Source organism: Parambassis ranga, chromosome 13 (assembly GCF_900634625.1).
Source record: "Parambassis ranga chromosome 13, fParRan2.1, whole genome shotgun sequence".
NCBI lineage: Eukaryota > Metazoa > Chordata > Actinopteri > Ambassidae > Parambassis > Parambassis ranga.
The window spans coordinates 23,925,686-23,942,012 of NC_041033.1; the positions used below are offsets into that span (position 1 = coordinate 23,925,686).

At 53.0% G+C, this 16,327-nt stretch overlaps 4 protein-coding genes across 8 annotated transcripts in view; 2 read left to right on the top strand and 2 right to left on the bottom strand.

Moving 5' to 3' along the window:
- LOC114445013 (fibroblast growth factor 12-like) overlaps positions 1-839 on the bottom strand; it is a 27,211-nt gene extending 26,372 nt beyond the window's left edge. Inside the window, exon 1 of the mRNA XM_028419939.1 lies at positions 454-839. Coding sequence (XP_028275740.1) covers positions 454-481 — 28 coding nt within the window. The 5' untranslated portion in view covers positions 482-839. The remainder of the gene's footprint in view (positions 1-453) is intronic.
- Positions 840-3,040: 2,201 nt separating this feature from the next.
- On the bottom strand, positions 3,041-8,705 carry LOC114445382 (protein MB21D2). Its single transcript, XM_028420408.1, has 2 exons — positions 8,334-8,705; positions 3,041-6,657 (listed from the first exon to the last, which is right to left on the bottom strand). Exons 1-2 carry the CDS (start codon positions 8,578-8,580, stop codon positions 5,393-5,395), a joined length of 1,512 nt encoding a protein of 503 aa, XP_028276209.1. The 5' UTR covers positions 8,581-8,705; the 3' UTR covers positions 3,041-5,392.
- A 370-nt stretch (positions 8,706-9,075) lies between these two features.
- parlb (presenilin associated, rhomboid-like b) lies at positions 9,076-13,373 on the top strand. 2 transcript variants are annotated; one of them, XM_028420349.1, is made up of 10 exons: positions 9,076-9,341; positions 10,267-10,480; positions 10,559-10,699; positions 10,774-10,822; positions 10,899-10,994; positions 11,086-11,235; positions 11,314-11,384; positions 12,023-12,124; positions 12,216-12,313; positions 12,598-13,373. In XM_028420349.1, exons 1-10 carry the CDS (start codon positions 9,232-9,234, stop codon positions 12,728-12,730), a joined length of 1,164 nt encoding a protein of 387 aa, XP_028276150.1. In that variant the 5' UTR covers positions 9,076-9,231; the 3' UTR covers positions 12,731-13,373. The 2 variants fall into 2 exon arrangements, with proteins under 2 accessions (XP_028276150.1, XP_028276149.1); XM_028420348.1 differs by having other exon boundaries at positions 9,077-9,341; positions 10,264-10,480.
- Positions 13,374-13,518: 145 nt separating this feature from the next.
- On the top strand, positions 13,519-16,054 carry LOC114445364 (claudin-1-like). 4 transcript variants are annotated; one of them, XM_028420350.1, is made up of 6 exons: positions 13,519-13,654; positions 14,674-14,921; positions 14,993-15,157; positions 15,226-15,304; positions 15,385-15,498; positions 15,604-15,835. In XM_028420350.1, the coding sequence occupies exons 2-6, from the start codon at positions 14,705-14,707 to the stop codon at positions 15,695-15,697; spliced, it is 669 nt and encodes a 222-aa protein (XP_028276151.1). In that variant the 5' UTR covers positions 13,519-13,654; positions 14,674-14,704; the 3' UTR covers positions 15,698-15,835. The 4 variants fall into 4 exon arrangements, with proteins under 4 accessions (XP_028276151.1, XP_028276153.1, XP_028276152.1 ...); XM_028420352.1 differs by having other exon boundaries at positions 13,526-13,720; XM_028420351.1 differs by having other exon boundaries at positions 13,526-13,716.
- Positions 16,055-16,327: the final 273 nt, after the last annotated feature.

The following is a 16,327-nucleotide window of genomic DNA, read 5'->3' on the forward strand; positions in this document are numbered from 1 at the left end:
CCTCCCGTCTGTCTCACAGTCCTGTCTGTCCCTCTGTCCGTACTTCTCTTTCAGACATCGTATCTGTCTTCATTGTCTCTCTGTGTCTCCTGTCTGCCTCACAGCCTGACTTTGTCTTTCAGTCTCACCTCCACGTCTGTCCCTGTCTCCACCTGTGTCTCTCCGTGTTTTGCTGCATCAGGCTCCTCTCAGTTTGGTTAAACACACACACAGACTGCACCCCATCCCATAATAACCACACCTAAAAGCTCCAGTGCAGCTGCATTCAGGATGTGAGCAGCAGGATACTGCAGCACTTCTACCCAACATGCATCACTCCACCCATCCGTCCATCCACCCGTTCCTCCTCCACCTCCCCTCTGCGGGGAAAAAGCACCAACTTCCTCCCATCCCTCCCTGGAAACTTCCATCCTCCACCCGTCCCTCCGCCAGCATCCACCCTCCTCCGCCTACCTGCCGGTGTCTTCTCTTTGCCCTCCATGTCCCGGGGTGCTGCTGTGAGGCGGGCTTGGTCCCTTTCCTTCTCTCCTTCTCTCCTTTCCTCCTTCCTTCTTCGGTTATCAACAAGCGTCGAGAGCCACGGAGAATCCGATCACCTATCAGCCGCTGGCGGATCGATACCGGCAGGAGAGGCGAGGAGGAGGAGGAGGAGGAGGAAGGCACCGCGGACAGAATCACAAACAACCCGCGGGGTCTTCTGAGACCTCCTCGCGCGGCTCTTCTTCTTCGTCTTTTCCTCTTCCTCCTGCAGGACGTTGAGGCTCGTGCGTTCACCTGCGCTGTGTCCGCGCGCCGCTCTCTCTCTCTCTGCTCGCGCCGTGTTGCTGCAGCCCGAGCCAGGAGAGCACTGGAGTGACGTCACCGCCGGGGGAGTTTTTAAGGTGACACGATGATGAGGATGACGAGGATGATGATGATGAGAGGCGCCTGCGGGAACTTCTAATAACTGAAGACTTCACTGCAAGGCATCATGGGAGGAGACGCAGAGGGAGTTAACCCCACACCGCTTCCTGCGTGGTTCCAGGGCCGAGCCTGTAGTGACTGTGGACCCCGGGCCCCACAGACCCCCTCAGTCTCAATGCACAGAGCCCACTGAGCATGCTCACAAGTTTTAATACGTTAGAATAATCAATCAGGCGCATAACACATCTATAAATTAAACAGATGGTAGGAACCTAACACACGCCCAGAACTGACGGCACTTCCTCAGAGGACACCGATTGGTCCAAACCAATGTAGCCGATGTCACAAGCTAACATTAGCTTGCTAACTAATGATTTAATCTGCATGGATAACAGCCTCTTATTCTTCCAGAATCCTGATGCTAATATGGATGCTAAATTAGCTAGCTTTCATTTGGAAACCACATCAATGCAGTGCAGTGCTGTCAAGCTAACTGTAGCTGCTAGCTGTGTGAGTAGCATTAGCAAAATAAAATAAAATTGGTTAAAAAAAGAATGTATTTAAAAGTGTTGATTTAAGCCAACAATAAATAATGTAACTGTGGGCTGTAAAGCTAATAAATTACTCTAAATGCTAACAGTGCAGTTAGCCAGCTAGCTGTAGCTCTGCAGCATGTATGTTCAACTATCAGGAAAATGATCAGGTCTGATGGTGTTTTAGTAAACTAGCTCGGATTAGCCAGCTAGCTGTTACAGAACGCTGGGACATTAGCCCGTTAGCCTCTGATCATTGTCTTCATGTACAGGAACAGCCTATAAACTCAGGTCGGCCTGGAATGAATCCCCACAGCATTACAGGTGGTGATGATTAAATCATTTCAGGGACTCGATTGATTTAACTCACAATTTGAAGCCAGGAAGCAAACCAACCCAAACCCAGCAGGGCCTCTGTGAGTTTTCATCTTCGCCTTCGTCTCCTTCAGTATCAGTCACGAGTCATTTTCTCTTTTAATCTGTGATGACCTGCGAACAGAAGATTATTTTAAAGCACCACCTGGATTAAATATGATCCAAACCAGGAACAGCACCACCTACCTGTGACACCACAGCAGCACTCTGATCAGTTCTCAGGCTCAGACACAGGCCCGGGTCCAGGATTAAATAAGCTCTGTTTATATAACCGTTTATATTAATGACTCATTATCTCATAAAATCAGAACCGATTCATCTAAAAATGTTTAAAGCTGCCAGCAGCAGTCAATCACATGATCAGCACTCAGCCAATCACATGAGCAGACTGAACCTGTGACGCTGCCTGTTTACAACATATGTTTATATTTGGACAATGATGGATTATTTCCTGTTGGCACGGCGACAGCGACCAGGAGGAGCTGAGCAAAACTCAGCAGGAAACAGAGAGACAGACGGAGGACAGGTGCTGACACAACAGGACACAGAAACACCAGAGGAGAGGAGACGAGGAGTGAGGGGACACCAGAGGAGAGGAGACGAGGAGCGGAGGGGACACCAGAGGAGAGGAGACGAGGAGCGAGGGGACACCAGAGGAGAGGAGACGAGGAGCAGAGGGGACACCAGAGGAGAGGAGACGAGGAGTGGAGGGGACACCAGAGGAGAGGAGACGAGGAGTGGAGGGGACACCAGAGGAGAGGAGACGAGGAGCGAGGGGACACCAGAGGAGAGGACACGAGGAGCGAGGGGACACCAGAGGAGAGGAGACGAGGAGCAGAGGGGACAACAGAGGAGAGGAGACGAGGAGGGAGTGGACACCAGATGAGAGGAGACGAGGAGGGAGGGGACACCAGAGGAGAGGAGACGAGGAGAGGAGGGGACAACAGAGGAGAGGAGTTGAGGAGCGGGTGGACACCAGAGGAGAGGAGACGAGGAGAGGAGGGGACACCAGAGGAGAGGAGACAAGGAGTGAGGGGACACCAGAGAGGAGACGAGGAGTGGAGGGGACACCAGAGGAGCGGAGGGGACACCAGAGGAGGGGAGACGAGGAGCGAGGGGACAACAGAGGACAGGAGACAAGAAGTGAGGGGACACCAGAGGACAGGAGACAGGAGGCAAGGGAAGGACAGAGGAGAGAAAACAGGATTCATAAAGAGCACCACAGCGACTCAGGTGAGAGTTATTTTATCAAGTGCTATTTACAACAGTAGTTTCATCACAGGCGGAGATACAGTCAGTGTTCGTACAGACAGCAGCTGCTCAGATCACAGCTCCCTCCATCACACGCCTCACTGACGCCCTCTGCTGGCACACACAGGGAACTGACAGGACCAGCTGTATGCACAGCAGCAGTGAAAACACTGAATATGAATATGATGGACAGTGAAAAGGCTTCAGTACCACTTCATGTGTTTGAGGGGAGGAGCTGCCACCTGAACGCTGAACCATCCACGTTGCATCAGAACGAAGCAGAGCAGCAGGAAATAAAACGTCACAGTCTGAACGGAGCAGGAGGCGTAAGGTCAAAGGTCACGGAGCTCAGAGGACACGGTTACATTTCCACTGAGCGGGGGGGGGGGGGGGGGGGGTGTGGCACTTTGATGGTGTGAGGAGCCTCTGAGTGAGTGTGTCAGTGTGGGACTAAAGTGTTAGTGCTACAGGGTGTGTGTGTGTGTGTGTGTGTGTGTGTGTGTGTGTGTGTGCGTGTGAGTAATTGCACTTGAGGATGAGGATATAGAGATCACATGACCATCAGGTGTCTGTAGGATTTTTTTGGCATTTCCCTGGAAATGTTTGAGATAAAAGGGGACGACGCGCCGTCAACACAGCCAGCTCAGCACGACTACAACTCCCATGATGCTCCGCTGCAGCACACAGGAGCTCAGGGGCGGCACATGTCAGACGCTGCAGCGGACTGTACAGGTCGTCTGACTGTCCCTGGAGTCATTAATGACATCATAAGCCCCGCCCCTTCTGTAACTGTCCAATCACAGCTGAGCAGAACCTGCAGTTCACCTAGAGGGCGCTAAAGAGACCGTCAGGAGTGACTGAGCTAAAACACAATGAGCGACTGTCACGCTGTAAAAAGTTTGGATCGGGTTCTTGGTCCCAGCTGGTTAAAATAAAAACAGACGTGAGCCGCAGCGGGGGCGGCGAGCCGAGCCCTCGCCATCCGGACACAGGAAGGAGCAGCAAAACATAAAAAGACAAGAGGTTACAGTGACACGTGCAGTAAAGAGGTGACAGGATGTGATGTCATAAGGAACATTCTGTGATGTGGTTAAAACGCAGCAGACAGGAAGTACACGGTGAGGGCGGCCGCACCACAGAGAGCCGGCCTTTCTTTAACATGGACGCCTGAGCGGGTCACTCATTTTTGGAGCCAGCCTCTTGTGGACACATTAGGAACTGCAGTTTGTTTCTTGTGCACAACAAAGGTTACGTTTAAAACACAAAAACAGAATAAATAAAATTTGTTTTAAAACATTTGAATTAAAATATGTTTTGTTTTGAGACAAATGTGTTTAATTTATAAATTTAAGATCTCAGGTGTTCAGACAAAATAAAAATAATGAGCTCAGACAGCAGGTCAGTGACGGAGCGAATAAACTAAACTACTCCGATACGTCAGGCTCATGAAATGTATATTTTAGAAAGAATGGGAGTTTTATTCCATCCTGACCTGACCCTGCAGAGGCTGCACCGGGCTGAGGCTGCACCATGCAGAGGCTGCACCGGGCTGAGGCTGCACCGGGCTGAGGCTGCACCCAGCGGTCGGTCCGTCACACTCCACCCCGACCTTCACCAGCGCAGGGAGGACACCACAGATCACACAGACCTGCTCTCTGACGGCCGGCAGCATCACCGTGTACCTCCTCTGGTTAACACACACATTAAAGGCCTGCAGGGCGACCACTCTTCAGCACAGCGCCACCTATCTGCTGATATGATACATCATGTAGGAGTCAGGACGACGCAGCGTCGAGAGGAAAAGTGTTTTTTACATTCTGTGCAAAATTAGACGAAAAGTCCACATCAGTCTATTTCTCCTGTTCTCCTACACACACCAGTCCTCTATTTACAATTAGCTTCTAAGACGTTAGTACCATCGTCCCCCGGTGGGACTAAGACATTCCACAGAGGGACAGAGTCCACCTTCAGACCCGCCGTTCCCTCGGCCGGACGTCACCGCAGACTTCTCAGATGTGTTCACCTCTCTGGGAGGATGTGAGGTGAGCGGCGCAGCGGCTCGGTCTGAAGGCGGCCCTCTGCCTTCACATGAGTCCAGCCTGCTGCTGTGCAGTGTGTGTCTGAAAGGCTTCAGCAGGTAAAACACAGGGCACACAGTGAAAGGGGGGAGGGGGCGGGAATAGAAAAATAAAAAAATAAAAAACGGTGGCAGACATGACGAGACGATCACCGCACTTCACTCTGTGGCAGAGGAACATAAAAATACAAAATAAAGTTTCAGAGGAGGAAGAAGGCAGACTGAGGAGGAGGAGGGGGAGAGGACGAAGGTCTCAGAAGAACTTGTCGTCGATGCGGAAGTGCGGCCGCGTGACGTCGTCAGGGTTGATGAAGACTGAGATGGATTTCCCAGGATTCTCTGTGACGAGCTGCTGCAGCTTCTTGGCCAGCCGGTCGTCAGGCTGGTTCTCGCCGCCTGCGTCGGACTGCGGCGACGGCAGGTTGTTGGAGCTGCCTCGCCACTGCAGTTCTACCGTCAGTCTGTTGGCGGCCTTGGCGTGCTCGATGGTGGTGCGCAGGTGTTCGGTGGGGTCGGAGCGCACCGAGGAGAGCTTGCGGGCGTGCAGCATGGCCGTCTCGTCGGACAGGTGCTCCAGCATGTTGCACTGAGGGATGAAGTAGTTGGGACACGTCTTGTTGACCAGGCAGTGCTGCAGGTCGTCGATCAGGCCCAGCAGGAAGTGGGCGGAGAAGTCATCCTGCGCCAGGAAGTTGGCGGGGAGGCGGTCGCAGGCCCACAGCATGATGCTGCGCAGGTGGTAGGGGCTGATGGCTTTGGGGCGGGACAGCAGCTTGATGATGATGGCCTTACAGGCCTGGTACGCCTGCATCAGGCTGGACGAGATGCACTTCTTCAGCTGCACCTCGCTGCGGGCGAACGACAGGCGCCACTCGTTCTCCTTGCGGCCTTTGTGGGAGCAGGCGGGGACGAGGTAGAAGCCGCTGATCACCTCCTCCTCCGTGATCTTGCCGTCCCAGAAGTGGTTCTCCATCAGCCAGCTCTGAGCCACGGCCGGCCAGCCTTTGAACGACACCACAGGGACGATGTCGTAGAGCATGCGGCTGCTCCCCACACCCAGGATGACGGAGATGATGGTCCCGTTCCGCTCCACCTTCTCCACCCTGGGCATCCCTCTCTGCGGCTTCTTCTGCACCTCCAGCAGCACCAGCGAGATGGACTGGTAGAACCAGTCGGCCACCAGCGTCGGGGAGAAGAAGTAGTTGGTGGTGCCGTTGATGTGGTCGACGATGGTGCAGCAGTCCTTCCACTTGTTGATGGTTCCCTCGTCGAACAGGCGGAGGCTCAGCCAGGAGTGGCCCAGCGCCGAGTGCCGCATGTCCAGCGTCACCGGCTGGTTGCGGTCGTGGAGTTTGAGGGCCGGCACCAGGAGGGTGAAGTCCATATCGTAGTCTGTGCCACGGGCGTAAACGCTCAGCTCGTCCAGGTCCATGTCCACCACACCCTCCCGGACACCACCCGACAACAGGAGGTACTCGTTGGCCACCGGCAGCTTCTGGTCCAACTTCTGGACCATTCCTGAGACACAGAAAGGACAGACAGAGACATGAGGAGCGGATCAAACCCCCATCACCTGACAGCATCTTAAACCCTGAGCGCACAATCCTGCAGCGTCTGAACATGTGCACAGAGACACAACACACACAAAATCTCTGCCAACAACCAAAGCGCCGCCTCAGACAGCGTGCTCCGTGATCCGCCTCTCGGCCCTGTCAGCAGGTTTCTGTGCCGCCTGTGAGCGGCTTTCTGAAGCAGCACTTTCAGCTTTTGATGCGCTCAGACAGCACTTTGTACAGAGCAGCTGCCTCCTGCACGCCCAGGCCTCCTGCACGCCCAGGCCTCCTGCACGCCCAGGCCTCCTGCACGCCCAGGCCTCCTGCACGCCCAGGCCTCCTGCACGCCCAGGCCTCCTGCACGCCCAGGCCTCCTGCACGCCCAGGCCTCTGCATCCTGGTGGTTTAAGGGTGAAACCCACAGAACCTCACCACACAACAGAAAGAAAAAGACACACACTCACACACCTGCACCACTTAATGCACCAGAACAAGTGTGTCAGACTCAATGAGCCAAAAGTAAAGTACTGAACTACTGGTTGATCCAAATACGGTCAAAGAGGTGGAGCCTGACTGAAGTGACCACCTGTCACTCAAATACTTCATTTTGTATCAGGCTGTGAACATGTTACTAAACATGGAGGACTATGAGGAGTCTGCCTCCAGAGGACAGCGGAGGAACTTCTTTTATTCCCGGTGGGTCTGAACCATTCTTTAGGAAACTGCCTGAGCCTGGACGGGTCAATGTGTCCATCAGTTGGACCGGATCAGTCTGGACTGGTTTTCTGCTCTGCTGAGCTCAAAGTGAAGTGAACACACACACACAGTCCTGCTGGCTGTGGACTGCATTCCTGTGCTGTAGTGGAGTGGACACACACACACACACACACACACACACATTACAAATGTTGTAGCAATTAGCCACAGTCACACACACTCTGACTGCTCTGTGCCTGCAGACAGGATGGAGTGTCGGAACTCTGACAACACAACTGACACATGAGAGGGTTAAATCAAACCTGACACATTCAAACCATCGTGGTGATTCTACACAGGATTGTAACGCTCGGTGGACTCTCTGAGGTCCACACAGAGCAGCACCACACAGTACTGAGACCAGAGCTGGACACATGTGTCCTCACAGTGATGACTGAGTGTCCGTCACACTCAGATGTGTGTGTGTCAGTCAGACAGACGTTCCTGCAGAGCATGTGTGTGTGTGTCTGTCCTCCATGCCCTCTCTTTCTCTCGGTGAAGCTTGATTAAAGCGCCCCAGCCCTGTCAGGACACACTTTGTTTAGGATGCTCTGAGGATCCATGAATCATTCAAATCATTCAAAGGTCCTCAGAGGACGGAGACTCAGAGGACAGAGTCTCAGAGGACAACACCTCCACAGTCAGGCCACAAAGATCTTTGAATCATGTCACAGCAAAGGAACATTTATTTATTTGTATTTATGATCTGATCTCAGATGACACAGATCTGACAGGAAGTCACAGCACAAATCACCGACTACACCACGAGGAACATCCAGTTCACAACAGCTTCAGTTACCGATGACATGCAGACAGGCTGCCATAGAGTGTGTGTGTGTGTGTGTGTGTGTGTGTGTGTGTGTGTGAGTGTGTGTCCGTCCTCACCCAGCATGGAGAAGATGAAGTCCTTGGCCGTGTGGATCTCCAGGGCGCGCTGGTCGTCGTACTCCCGCTGATCGTGCTTGCTGAACTCCTGGATGAGCCGGTTCAGGTCCTCCATACGGGCCGCCGACCTGAAGTCGAGCTCGGGCCCGACGCCGCCGCCGTGCGGTAGCCTTCCGGCGGCCATGGTGGGGCTGTTCCCGAGACTGCCCGCCGAGCCGGTCCGAGCGGAGAGAGCAGGGGCCGCCATCTTTCCTCCGCGGTCACACCACAGGTTCGCACTGCTGAAACTACAGCTGCTGGTCCGTTCCGAGCCGAGCCGAGCCGCGCTGGACCACACCAAACACAAGCACCGGAAACAGCCCAGCCACTTCCGCTGCCCGTCCCCTTCACAATAAAACCATTGATTTTGTTTTTCACCGAAATGTTTTTTTTTATTAAATCATTTTTTATTGCAGACTCTTTATGATGCAGCACTGTGACACTGAAAGAAGAAGAAAGAAGAACCCCGAATAAAAACAGGATTTTAACACACAGGGAGTCACAACAGTGCGGTGACGATCATACTGATCTAAATACATGTTGATGAAGACTCTCAGTCATCCAGGGCAGTTCCATTAAACGGGGATAGAGCTACTTTATACTTTTTTCCATTTAGTTGTGTTTTTGTTGTGTGGCGGTGTTTTACTTTGAAACTCCCGGGCGGAAGTCGTGATGTGTTGTTCCTGTTTGTGTTTGTTTGGTGGCTTCGCGGTCTCATTTTAAATAAACTAATATAACAGGATTAAAAAGAAACAGAACACCCGAGCAAAGAAGACTGACATGTAATAAAAAAAAATAATAATCTGTTCAGTTCCAGCGTCCGTCCTCCAGGTGTCGCTGACTCACAGTTGACCCGGAAATGAACCAGCTGCAGAGGTTACCGGGCTCCAACATGGCGTGGAGGAGCTGCTCCGTCCTGCTGAGACTGACCCGAGAGGAAGTGTCACGGACCGGCGTGAGGGGAGGCAGGTTAGTCCGCTGAGCTGGAGAGAAGCAGCCTGGTCCGGCTGACAGGCAGACAGAGCCCCGCTGCGTGGGGTTAGCTGTGCTAGCTTCAAACACCGTTACATTCATGTAGGCTAATATTAGCTGGATGCTAACAGAGCTAGCTGAGGCTGTTTGTTTGAGAAGTTCAGTGTGTGTGTGTGTGTGTGTGTCTGTGATGTTTTGAGCAGGGTGTGTGTGTGTGTGTGTGTGTCTGTCCAGACTGCAGCACAGTGGACACAGGACCTCCTCAGTGGGTCTCTGTGTGTAATGAGGCGGTTCGATTCCCTGCTCCCGGTGTGTCTGTGTCTTCAACGTCCAGCTCTGATAGAAACAAAGTGTCCCATACTTTCGTGTCCTCTGTCTGTCTGACCCAAGAGGACCCAGAATGTCTACATGGAGAACGCTCCTGCAGCCTGAGCCTCCTGTCCCTCAGGGAAGGACTGAACCGTGACCCGAGGAGCCCACGGATGAGTCTGTCCACTTCAATCAGTGATTCAGCAGTTTTTATCTTTTAAATTAAAAAAAATCAGTGACATCACCATGACCCACTTCCCAGCATCCTCCACTCTGATTGGACACAGCAGCAGCAGCAGAGCCCCTATACAGACATATATGTGAGGACTCATGGAGGGAGGACCTCCTGTCCATCAGTCCTGATCTGAACCGACCAATCAGCAGCCGTTAGCAGCATGCTAGTGTTTGATGGCTAACTCAGCTTCAGCTGTCAGAGAGACCAGAGGACATCAGGCTGTTCACATTCAGCTCTGATACATGACTGACCTCTGATGACATCACTGATCACTGCTGCTCAGACTGTCTGCAGAGCGCCCTTATTATGGGATACATGCAGCCATGGTGTCCATCTTCTTCGTGTCTGTGAGGCTGAAGTTTCCTGTCTGTCCAGCAGGTGGCCTCATAGCTTCCAGCAGAGATGCGGCTTCAAAAAAGCAACCAGGAAACCAGAACCGAAGAAGGTGGAGGAGGAGCTGCACTCCACCCACAGCGAGTCCTCTGAGGCGGCCCACCGCCGCACCTCCACCCCGTCCTGGGAGCCGCAGGCCCCGCCCAGCCCTCCCCGGGCCTTCAGCGGGCTCGTCAGGCCCTTCCTCTTCACTGTGGGGGTAGGTGATGTTTACCTGTTGGTGCTGGAGGTGACATCATCAGCGTGATGTCACAGACAGGTGCTAACGCCATGTCAGTTTACAGGCTGCTCCTTCGGCTCAGCGGCCATCTGGCAGTACGAGTCTCTCAAATCACGAGTGCAGAGTTACTTTGATGAGGTCCGAGCTGATTGGCTGGAGAGAGTGCGACCTCAGAAGCAAGGGGACATCCGCAAAGAGGTGAGGGCATCACCTGCAGGTAAGCCCCGCCCACTGTTTGATCTGACCTCTGATGGGCGGCGTTTGTGTTTCAGATTAACCAGTGGTGGAACAGCCTGAGCGAGGGCCAGAGGACGGTCTCAGGTGAGTCACGTGACCGCAGCTGGAGTCGCCCTGTAACATGAATCACACACTCTCATATATTTGTCTTTTTTCCCAGGGATCATTGCTGTTAACGCCTTGGTGTTCTGCTGCTGGAGAGTTCCATCTCTGCAGCGCGTCATGATCAAATACTTCACGGCTAACCCCGCCTCCAGTGAGTGCGCCAGCTGCCAGCCTGTGACGGCGCTGCCTCTCGGCCTCTGACTCTCGGCCTCTGACTCTCTCTCTTTGTTGTCGTCCCGCAGAGGCGCTGTGCTCGCCGATGCTTCTCTCCACCTTCAGCCACTTCTCCCTTTTCCACATGGCGGCCAACATGTACGTCCTCTGGAGCTTCTCCACCAGCGCCGTCTCCATGCTGGGTCGGGAGCAGTTTGTGGCGGTCTACCTGTCTGCAGGTGCAGCACATGGTCCGATCCAGGATGCAGCACAGACCGATGGAGTTTACACTGATCGTATCTTGTCTCTTTGTGCAGGTGTTGTTTCCTCATTCGTCAGTTATGTGTGTAAGATGGCCACGGGGAGGTTCGGCCCGTCTCTGGGAGCGGTAAGAGTTAATCCGATAAAAATTAAGTATGGACATTTATGCCCCTGTCCATGAGACGGTCTGTGGAAGACCTACTGTCTATCGCAGTGTGATGCTGCTGTTGCCTAGCAACCTGTTTCAGTATCTGTGTGTGTGTCTGTGTGTGTGTGTCTGTGTGTGTGTGTGTGTCTGTGTGTGTGTGTCTGTGTGTGTGTGTGTCTGTGTGTGTCTGTGTGTGTGTGTCTGTGTGTGTGTGTGTCTCTGTGTGTGTGTGTGTGTGTGTGTGTGTGTGTGTGTGTCTGTGTGTCTGTGTGTGTGTGTCTGTGTGTGTGTGTCTGTGTGTCTGTGTGTGTCTGTGTGTGTCTGTGTGTGTGTGTGTGTGTGTCTGTGTGTGTGTGTGTGTGTCTGTGTGTGTGTGTGTGTGTGTGTGTCTGTGTGTGTGGTCTGTGTGTGTCTGTGTGTGTCTGTGTGTGTGTGTGTGTGTCTGTGTGTGTGTGTGTGTGTGGTCTGTGTGTGTGTGTGTGTGTGTGTGTGTCTGTGTGTGTGTGTGTGTGCGTGTGTGTGTCTGTGTGTGTGTGTGTCTGTGTGTGTCTGTGTGTGTCTGTGTGTGTGTCTGTGTGTGTGTCTGTGTGTGTCTGTGTGTGTGTGTGTGTTTCCAGTCTGGAGCCATCATGACCATCCTGGCTGCTGTTTGTACTAAAATGCCAGAAGCTAAACTGGCCATCATCTTCCTCCCCATGTTCACCTTCACTGCTTCCAATGTGAGTACTCCTCCAATGAGCCTTCATCATCATCATCATCATCATCATCACCACAGTAACCTTGACCTTCCTCCTCTGCGTCTGTCTGCAGGCTCTGAAGGCCATCGTTGCCATGGATACAGCAGGTCTGGTGTTGGGGTGGAAGTTTTTTGACCACGCTGCTCATTTAGGAGGAGCCCTGTTTGGAATGTGAGTCGCTGTTAGCATGCTAATTTTAGGTGCTAATATGTTCAGCAAGGTGGCGCTCACCACATCCACATCAGTGGTCTGTGAGGCCGGTGAAGGTGGAGCATCTTTTATCAGAGAGCTCCGCCTTGGCTGTGCCGCTGCTTTAGAGTGACACAAGATGAAAAGGTTGCCTTCATGTCCAGTCACATGGCTGGGACTTGTTGCCCTGGTAACCAAGTAAAGGGCCTTGTCCTGGCAGCGTGTGTCTCAGGCTGACGCTGCGTCTCTGCTCCCTCTCTCCTCAGCTGGTACATCCTGTACGGTCATGAGCTGATCTGGAAGAACCGAGAACCTTTTGTCAAAATCTGGCACGATCTGAGAACACGAGGAGGACCGGGGCGAGGAGGAGGAGGAGGAGGAGGAGGAGGCGCTGTGTAGGAAAGGAGAGACTGAAACATGTGAAACATGTACAGGTGTATAAAATGTGCAGCCGCTCAGGAGGAGTCTGGATTTAAAGGAGGCTCTTCGGTCCTTGTGGAGGCACAGAGTCTGTCCCACACCTCCGAGTGATGATTGTTTATAACACGCCGTCAATTATCCAGTGAGACTTCCAGAGCGATCGGCTGATTGAAACCTTAGATCGGATATATTTATTGTTTAGGACAGAAGTGAGGTCACACACCTGGATCCATTTTAAATTCTGTTTTCTTTGAAATAAAGCTGCTGATGTTCCCCGACAGCGACAACATACACCCTCCCCAGACCGCTGTAAGCCTGTGTGACCACAGAAGGTTAAAGTCTGAGCTCGCCGCTGCTGCGGTCTGAAGTCCACAGAGTTTATTCTGCAGCTGACTCACAGCCGTCAACACAGACAGGTGTTCCAACTATAAAATATAAATACTATAAATACCACTGACTGAGTCCTGATGGAGGAGGCGGGAAACCATCAGTGAAAACGAGCACAGAGCGGACTCATTAGAGCAGAAACCTTTTATCTTTCAACCAAAGTAACTCGGCAGCAGCGCAGTATTTCTGTATTTATTACTTCAGACTGGTTAAATAAATCACTACATGCACTTCATCCTGTGCTTCTGTAGCCTGCAGTGTGTCCTGTGTTAAAACATGTCTGTCCCCCTCACACACAGTCCGTCATCACAGGTTAACTGCTTTTATACGTGAGAGCGTCGTGATCATTCCTGAACAGGCAGAGAGGACGCAGGCCCTGAAGCGCAGCATCGACCCCCTCAGTCGATACTGAGCTGTGTTCAAACAGTCAGAGTTCATCGACCCTGAAACTCAGCGAGCAGCATCAGAGGAACCTCGCAGAAACAAAACAAGAAAACACCCGAATCCGAGCCCACGGTAAGACCAGAAGCAGCCCTCTGTGTGGATTAGACCTGGATTAGACCTGGGTCAGAGCTGAGGCAGGTTTGGAGTTTTTCCTCTTCTGATTGTGTGTGTGTGTGTGATGGGCTGTTTCAGACGAGGGGCAGGTGAGCCTTTTATGTTTCAGAGTAATCAGATGAAAGCTGAAGCCAAACCTCAGCAGGACCAGCAGCAGCATGCAGGGCTCTGTACAGGAATCCTCTGTGCTGAAACCTGTTTCTGCTCGGATGGAAGCGCTCCGTTACGCTGCCTGGCTGGATCCTGTTGTCCAGGACTCACAGGGGTCAAAGTTCATTCTATCAGTCTCATGAGCTTCTATTATAAAATATTTGTTTGTATATTCGTTCACATGGGAGCAAAGTACAAACACACAGGACCAAGAGGGGAACCCTGTGGAACTCCACAGCTGCTGCTCCTCAGGGGACGGTGCTCCTTAGACGATGGGGCTCCCCTCTGGTCTCAGAGGACGGGGCTCCCCTGGTCTCAGAGGACGGGGCTCCCCTCTGGTCTCAGAGGACGGGGCTCCCCTGGTCTCAGAGGACGGGGCTCCCCTCTGGTCTCAGGGGACGGTGCTCCTTAGACGATGGGGCTCCCCTCTGGTCTCAGAGGACGGGGCTCTCCTGGTCTCAGAGGACGGGGCTCCCCTCTGGTCTCAGAGGACGGGGCTCCCCTGGTCTCAGAGGACGGGGCTCCTCTGGTCTCAGGGGACGGTGCTCCTTAGACGATGGGGATCCCCTCTGGTCTCAGAGGACGGGGCTCCCCTCTGGTCTCAGAGGACGGGGCTCCCCTCTGGTCTCAGGGGACGGTGCTCCTTAGACGATGGGGCTCCCCTCTGGTCTCAGAGGACGGGGCTCCCCTCTGGTCTCAGAGGACGGGGCTCCCCTCTGGTCTCAGAGGACGGGGCTCCCCTCTGGTCTCAGAGGACGGGGCTCCTCTCTGAGTGCTGGATGTTGGATGGTCTGTTTCTTCTCAGAGCTGCTTCTTCTTGTTTCCAGGTGTTCCAGCTGGGTGTGGTTCAGCAGCAGCATGTCGTTGGGCCTGCAGGTCATAGGTCTGGTTCTGGGTGTGGTGTCCTGGTGTCTCCAGTCCAGCTGCACCTCCTCTCAGGCGTGGAGGGTGAGGAGCCAGGCGGAGTCGGTGAGCAGCAGTCAGTGGCAGTTTGAAGGCCTGTGGATGAGCTGCGCCGCCACCTCACTGGGGTCCATCCAGTGCAGCAGGTTCAAGACAGTGCTGGGACTGCCAGGTGAGGACCTCACACACACAGACAGACACAGAGACACACAGACGGTTCTGATCTCTGGTGCCTCCCTGCAGCCCACCTGCAGGCCTGCAGGGCGCTGATGATCATGTCCCTGCTGCTCGGCCTCGCCTCCATCATCGTCTCCATACTCGGACTCAAGTGCACCAAGATCGGCAGAACCTCGGAGCAGGTCAAAGACCAGATCTCCCTGGCCGGAGGAATCCTGTTCGTCCTGTCAGGTACTCGTCCTCCTCCTCCTCCTCCTCGGTCTGTGTGTGTGTCTGAGCTGTTGACGTGTCCTCCTCAGGCGTCCTCACGCTGACGGCTGTGTCCTGGTACGCTGCCAGAGTCATCCATGACTTCTACAACCCGCTCCATGGAGTCCGGTGAGCCACACACACACAGCTGATGATGATGATGATGAGGACGGGGACCTGTGATACTTACACTGTGTGTGTCTGTCCAGGTTCGAGCTGGGTGCTGGTCTTTATCTGGGCTGGGCCGCCTCCTGTCTGGCTGTACTCGGAGGATCAATGCTCTGCTGCTCCTACAGGAGGCGCTCCCCCTCCCTCCCTGCACAGTAAGTACACAGACAGTTCACCAGAGGGCGCTGTGAGCCAAAGAGGGCTGCATGTTTATGAGTCCTTGTTGTGTCCTCTGATGTCCTCCGTCTTCTGTCCTGCAGTCAGCTTTTGTATTACTCCATGCCAAGCCAAGGGCGGAGCATCTACACAGCAGCTCCACCCTCCGACAGCAGCAGCTCCAAAGCGTACGTCTGAAGCTCGGACCGCCGCAGCTTCCTGTCTGACGGGCTGATCCTTTTGTACTGCGTCTGTAAATAAAATGTCCTGAGTCTGTGTGGGCTGCAGTACTCAGTGTGTCCACCGGGTGTCAGACCTGAACCCTGTAACAGATCAGACGGATTTATTCATTGATTCATATTTTCTCCTGTAGTTCAGCTTTGAGTCACCAGGGGGCGACAGATCCTCGTGTAACTTTACTCTGCTAGTGACACGTGAACTACAACTCCCAGGGTGCCTTTCATCATCAAACAGCCAATCACAGAGCGTCCTGATTCCAATATCAGATCGACCCAGTGATCAACTATATTAAATATTAATGAATGGTTAAAATGACTCGAACAGATAAATAACATGATGAAATAATATTTAACATAAAGAAAATGAATACAAACATGTTTATTAAATCATGACACAGAAAGGTGTCAGGGACAGAAACCAAGACCTGATCAACTACTCTGCCCTAATTAAGCACTATTGCTGTTAATAATTCTGTTAAAGCACAGCACCCCCCCAGGACAAAGGGTTAATGGAAGGTGGATGGATGATAATTCTGTTACAAGTTAAACAGCTCATGAAGTAACAACTTTAAAAGTCCAGACTCATTTT

What these genes read in the sequence shown, in the direction of transcription:
- LOC114445382 (XM_028420408.1), bottom strand. Translation starts at nt 8,580, where the DNA reads ATGGCGGCCCCTGCTCTCTCCGCTCGGACCGGCTCGGCGGGCAGTCTC. An exon ending in CTTCATCTTCTCCATGCTGG is followed by an intron (nt 6,658 to 8,333) that starts GTGAGGACGGAC and finishes TCTGTGTCTCAG; the next exon opens with GAATGGTCCAGAAGTTGGAC.
- parlb (XM_028420348.1), top strand. Translation starts at nt 9,232, where the DNA reads ATGAACCAGCTGCAGAGGTTACCGGGCTCCAACATGGCGTGGAGGAGC. An exon ending in ACCGGCGTGAGGGGAGGCAG is followed by an intron (nt 9,342 to 10,263) that starts GTTAGTCCGCTG and finishes CTGTCTGTCCAG; the next exon opens with CAGGTGGCCTCATAGCTTCC. An exon ending in AAGGGGACATCCGCAAAGAG is followed by an intron (nt 10,700 to 10,773) that starts GTGAGGGCATCA and finishes TTTGTGTTTCAG; the next exon opens with ATTAACCAGTGGTGGAACAG.
- LOC114445364 (XM_028420350.1), top strand. Translation starts at nt 14,705, where the DNA reads ATGTCGTTGGGCCTGCAGGTCATAGGTCTGGTTCTGGGTGTGGTGTCC. An exon ending in GACAGTGCTGGGACTGCCAG is followed by an intron (nt 14,922 to 14,992) that starts GTGAGGACCTCA and finishes GCCTCCCTGCAG; the next exon opens with CCCACCTGCAGGCCTGCAGG. An exon ending in TCCCCCTCCCTCCCTGCACA is followed by an intron (nt 15,499 to 15,603) that starts GTAAGTACACAG and finishes TCTGTCCTGCAG; the next exon opens with TCAGCTTTTGTATTACTCCA.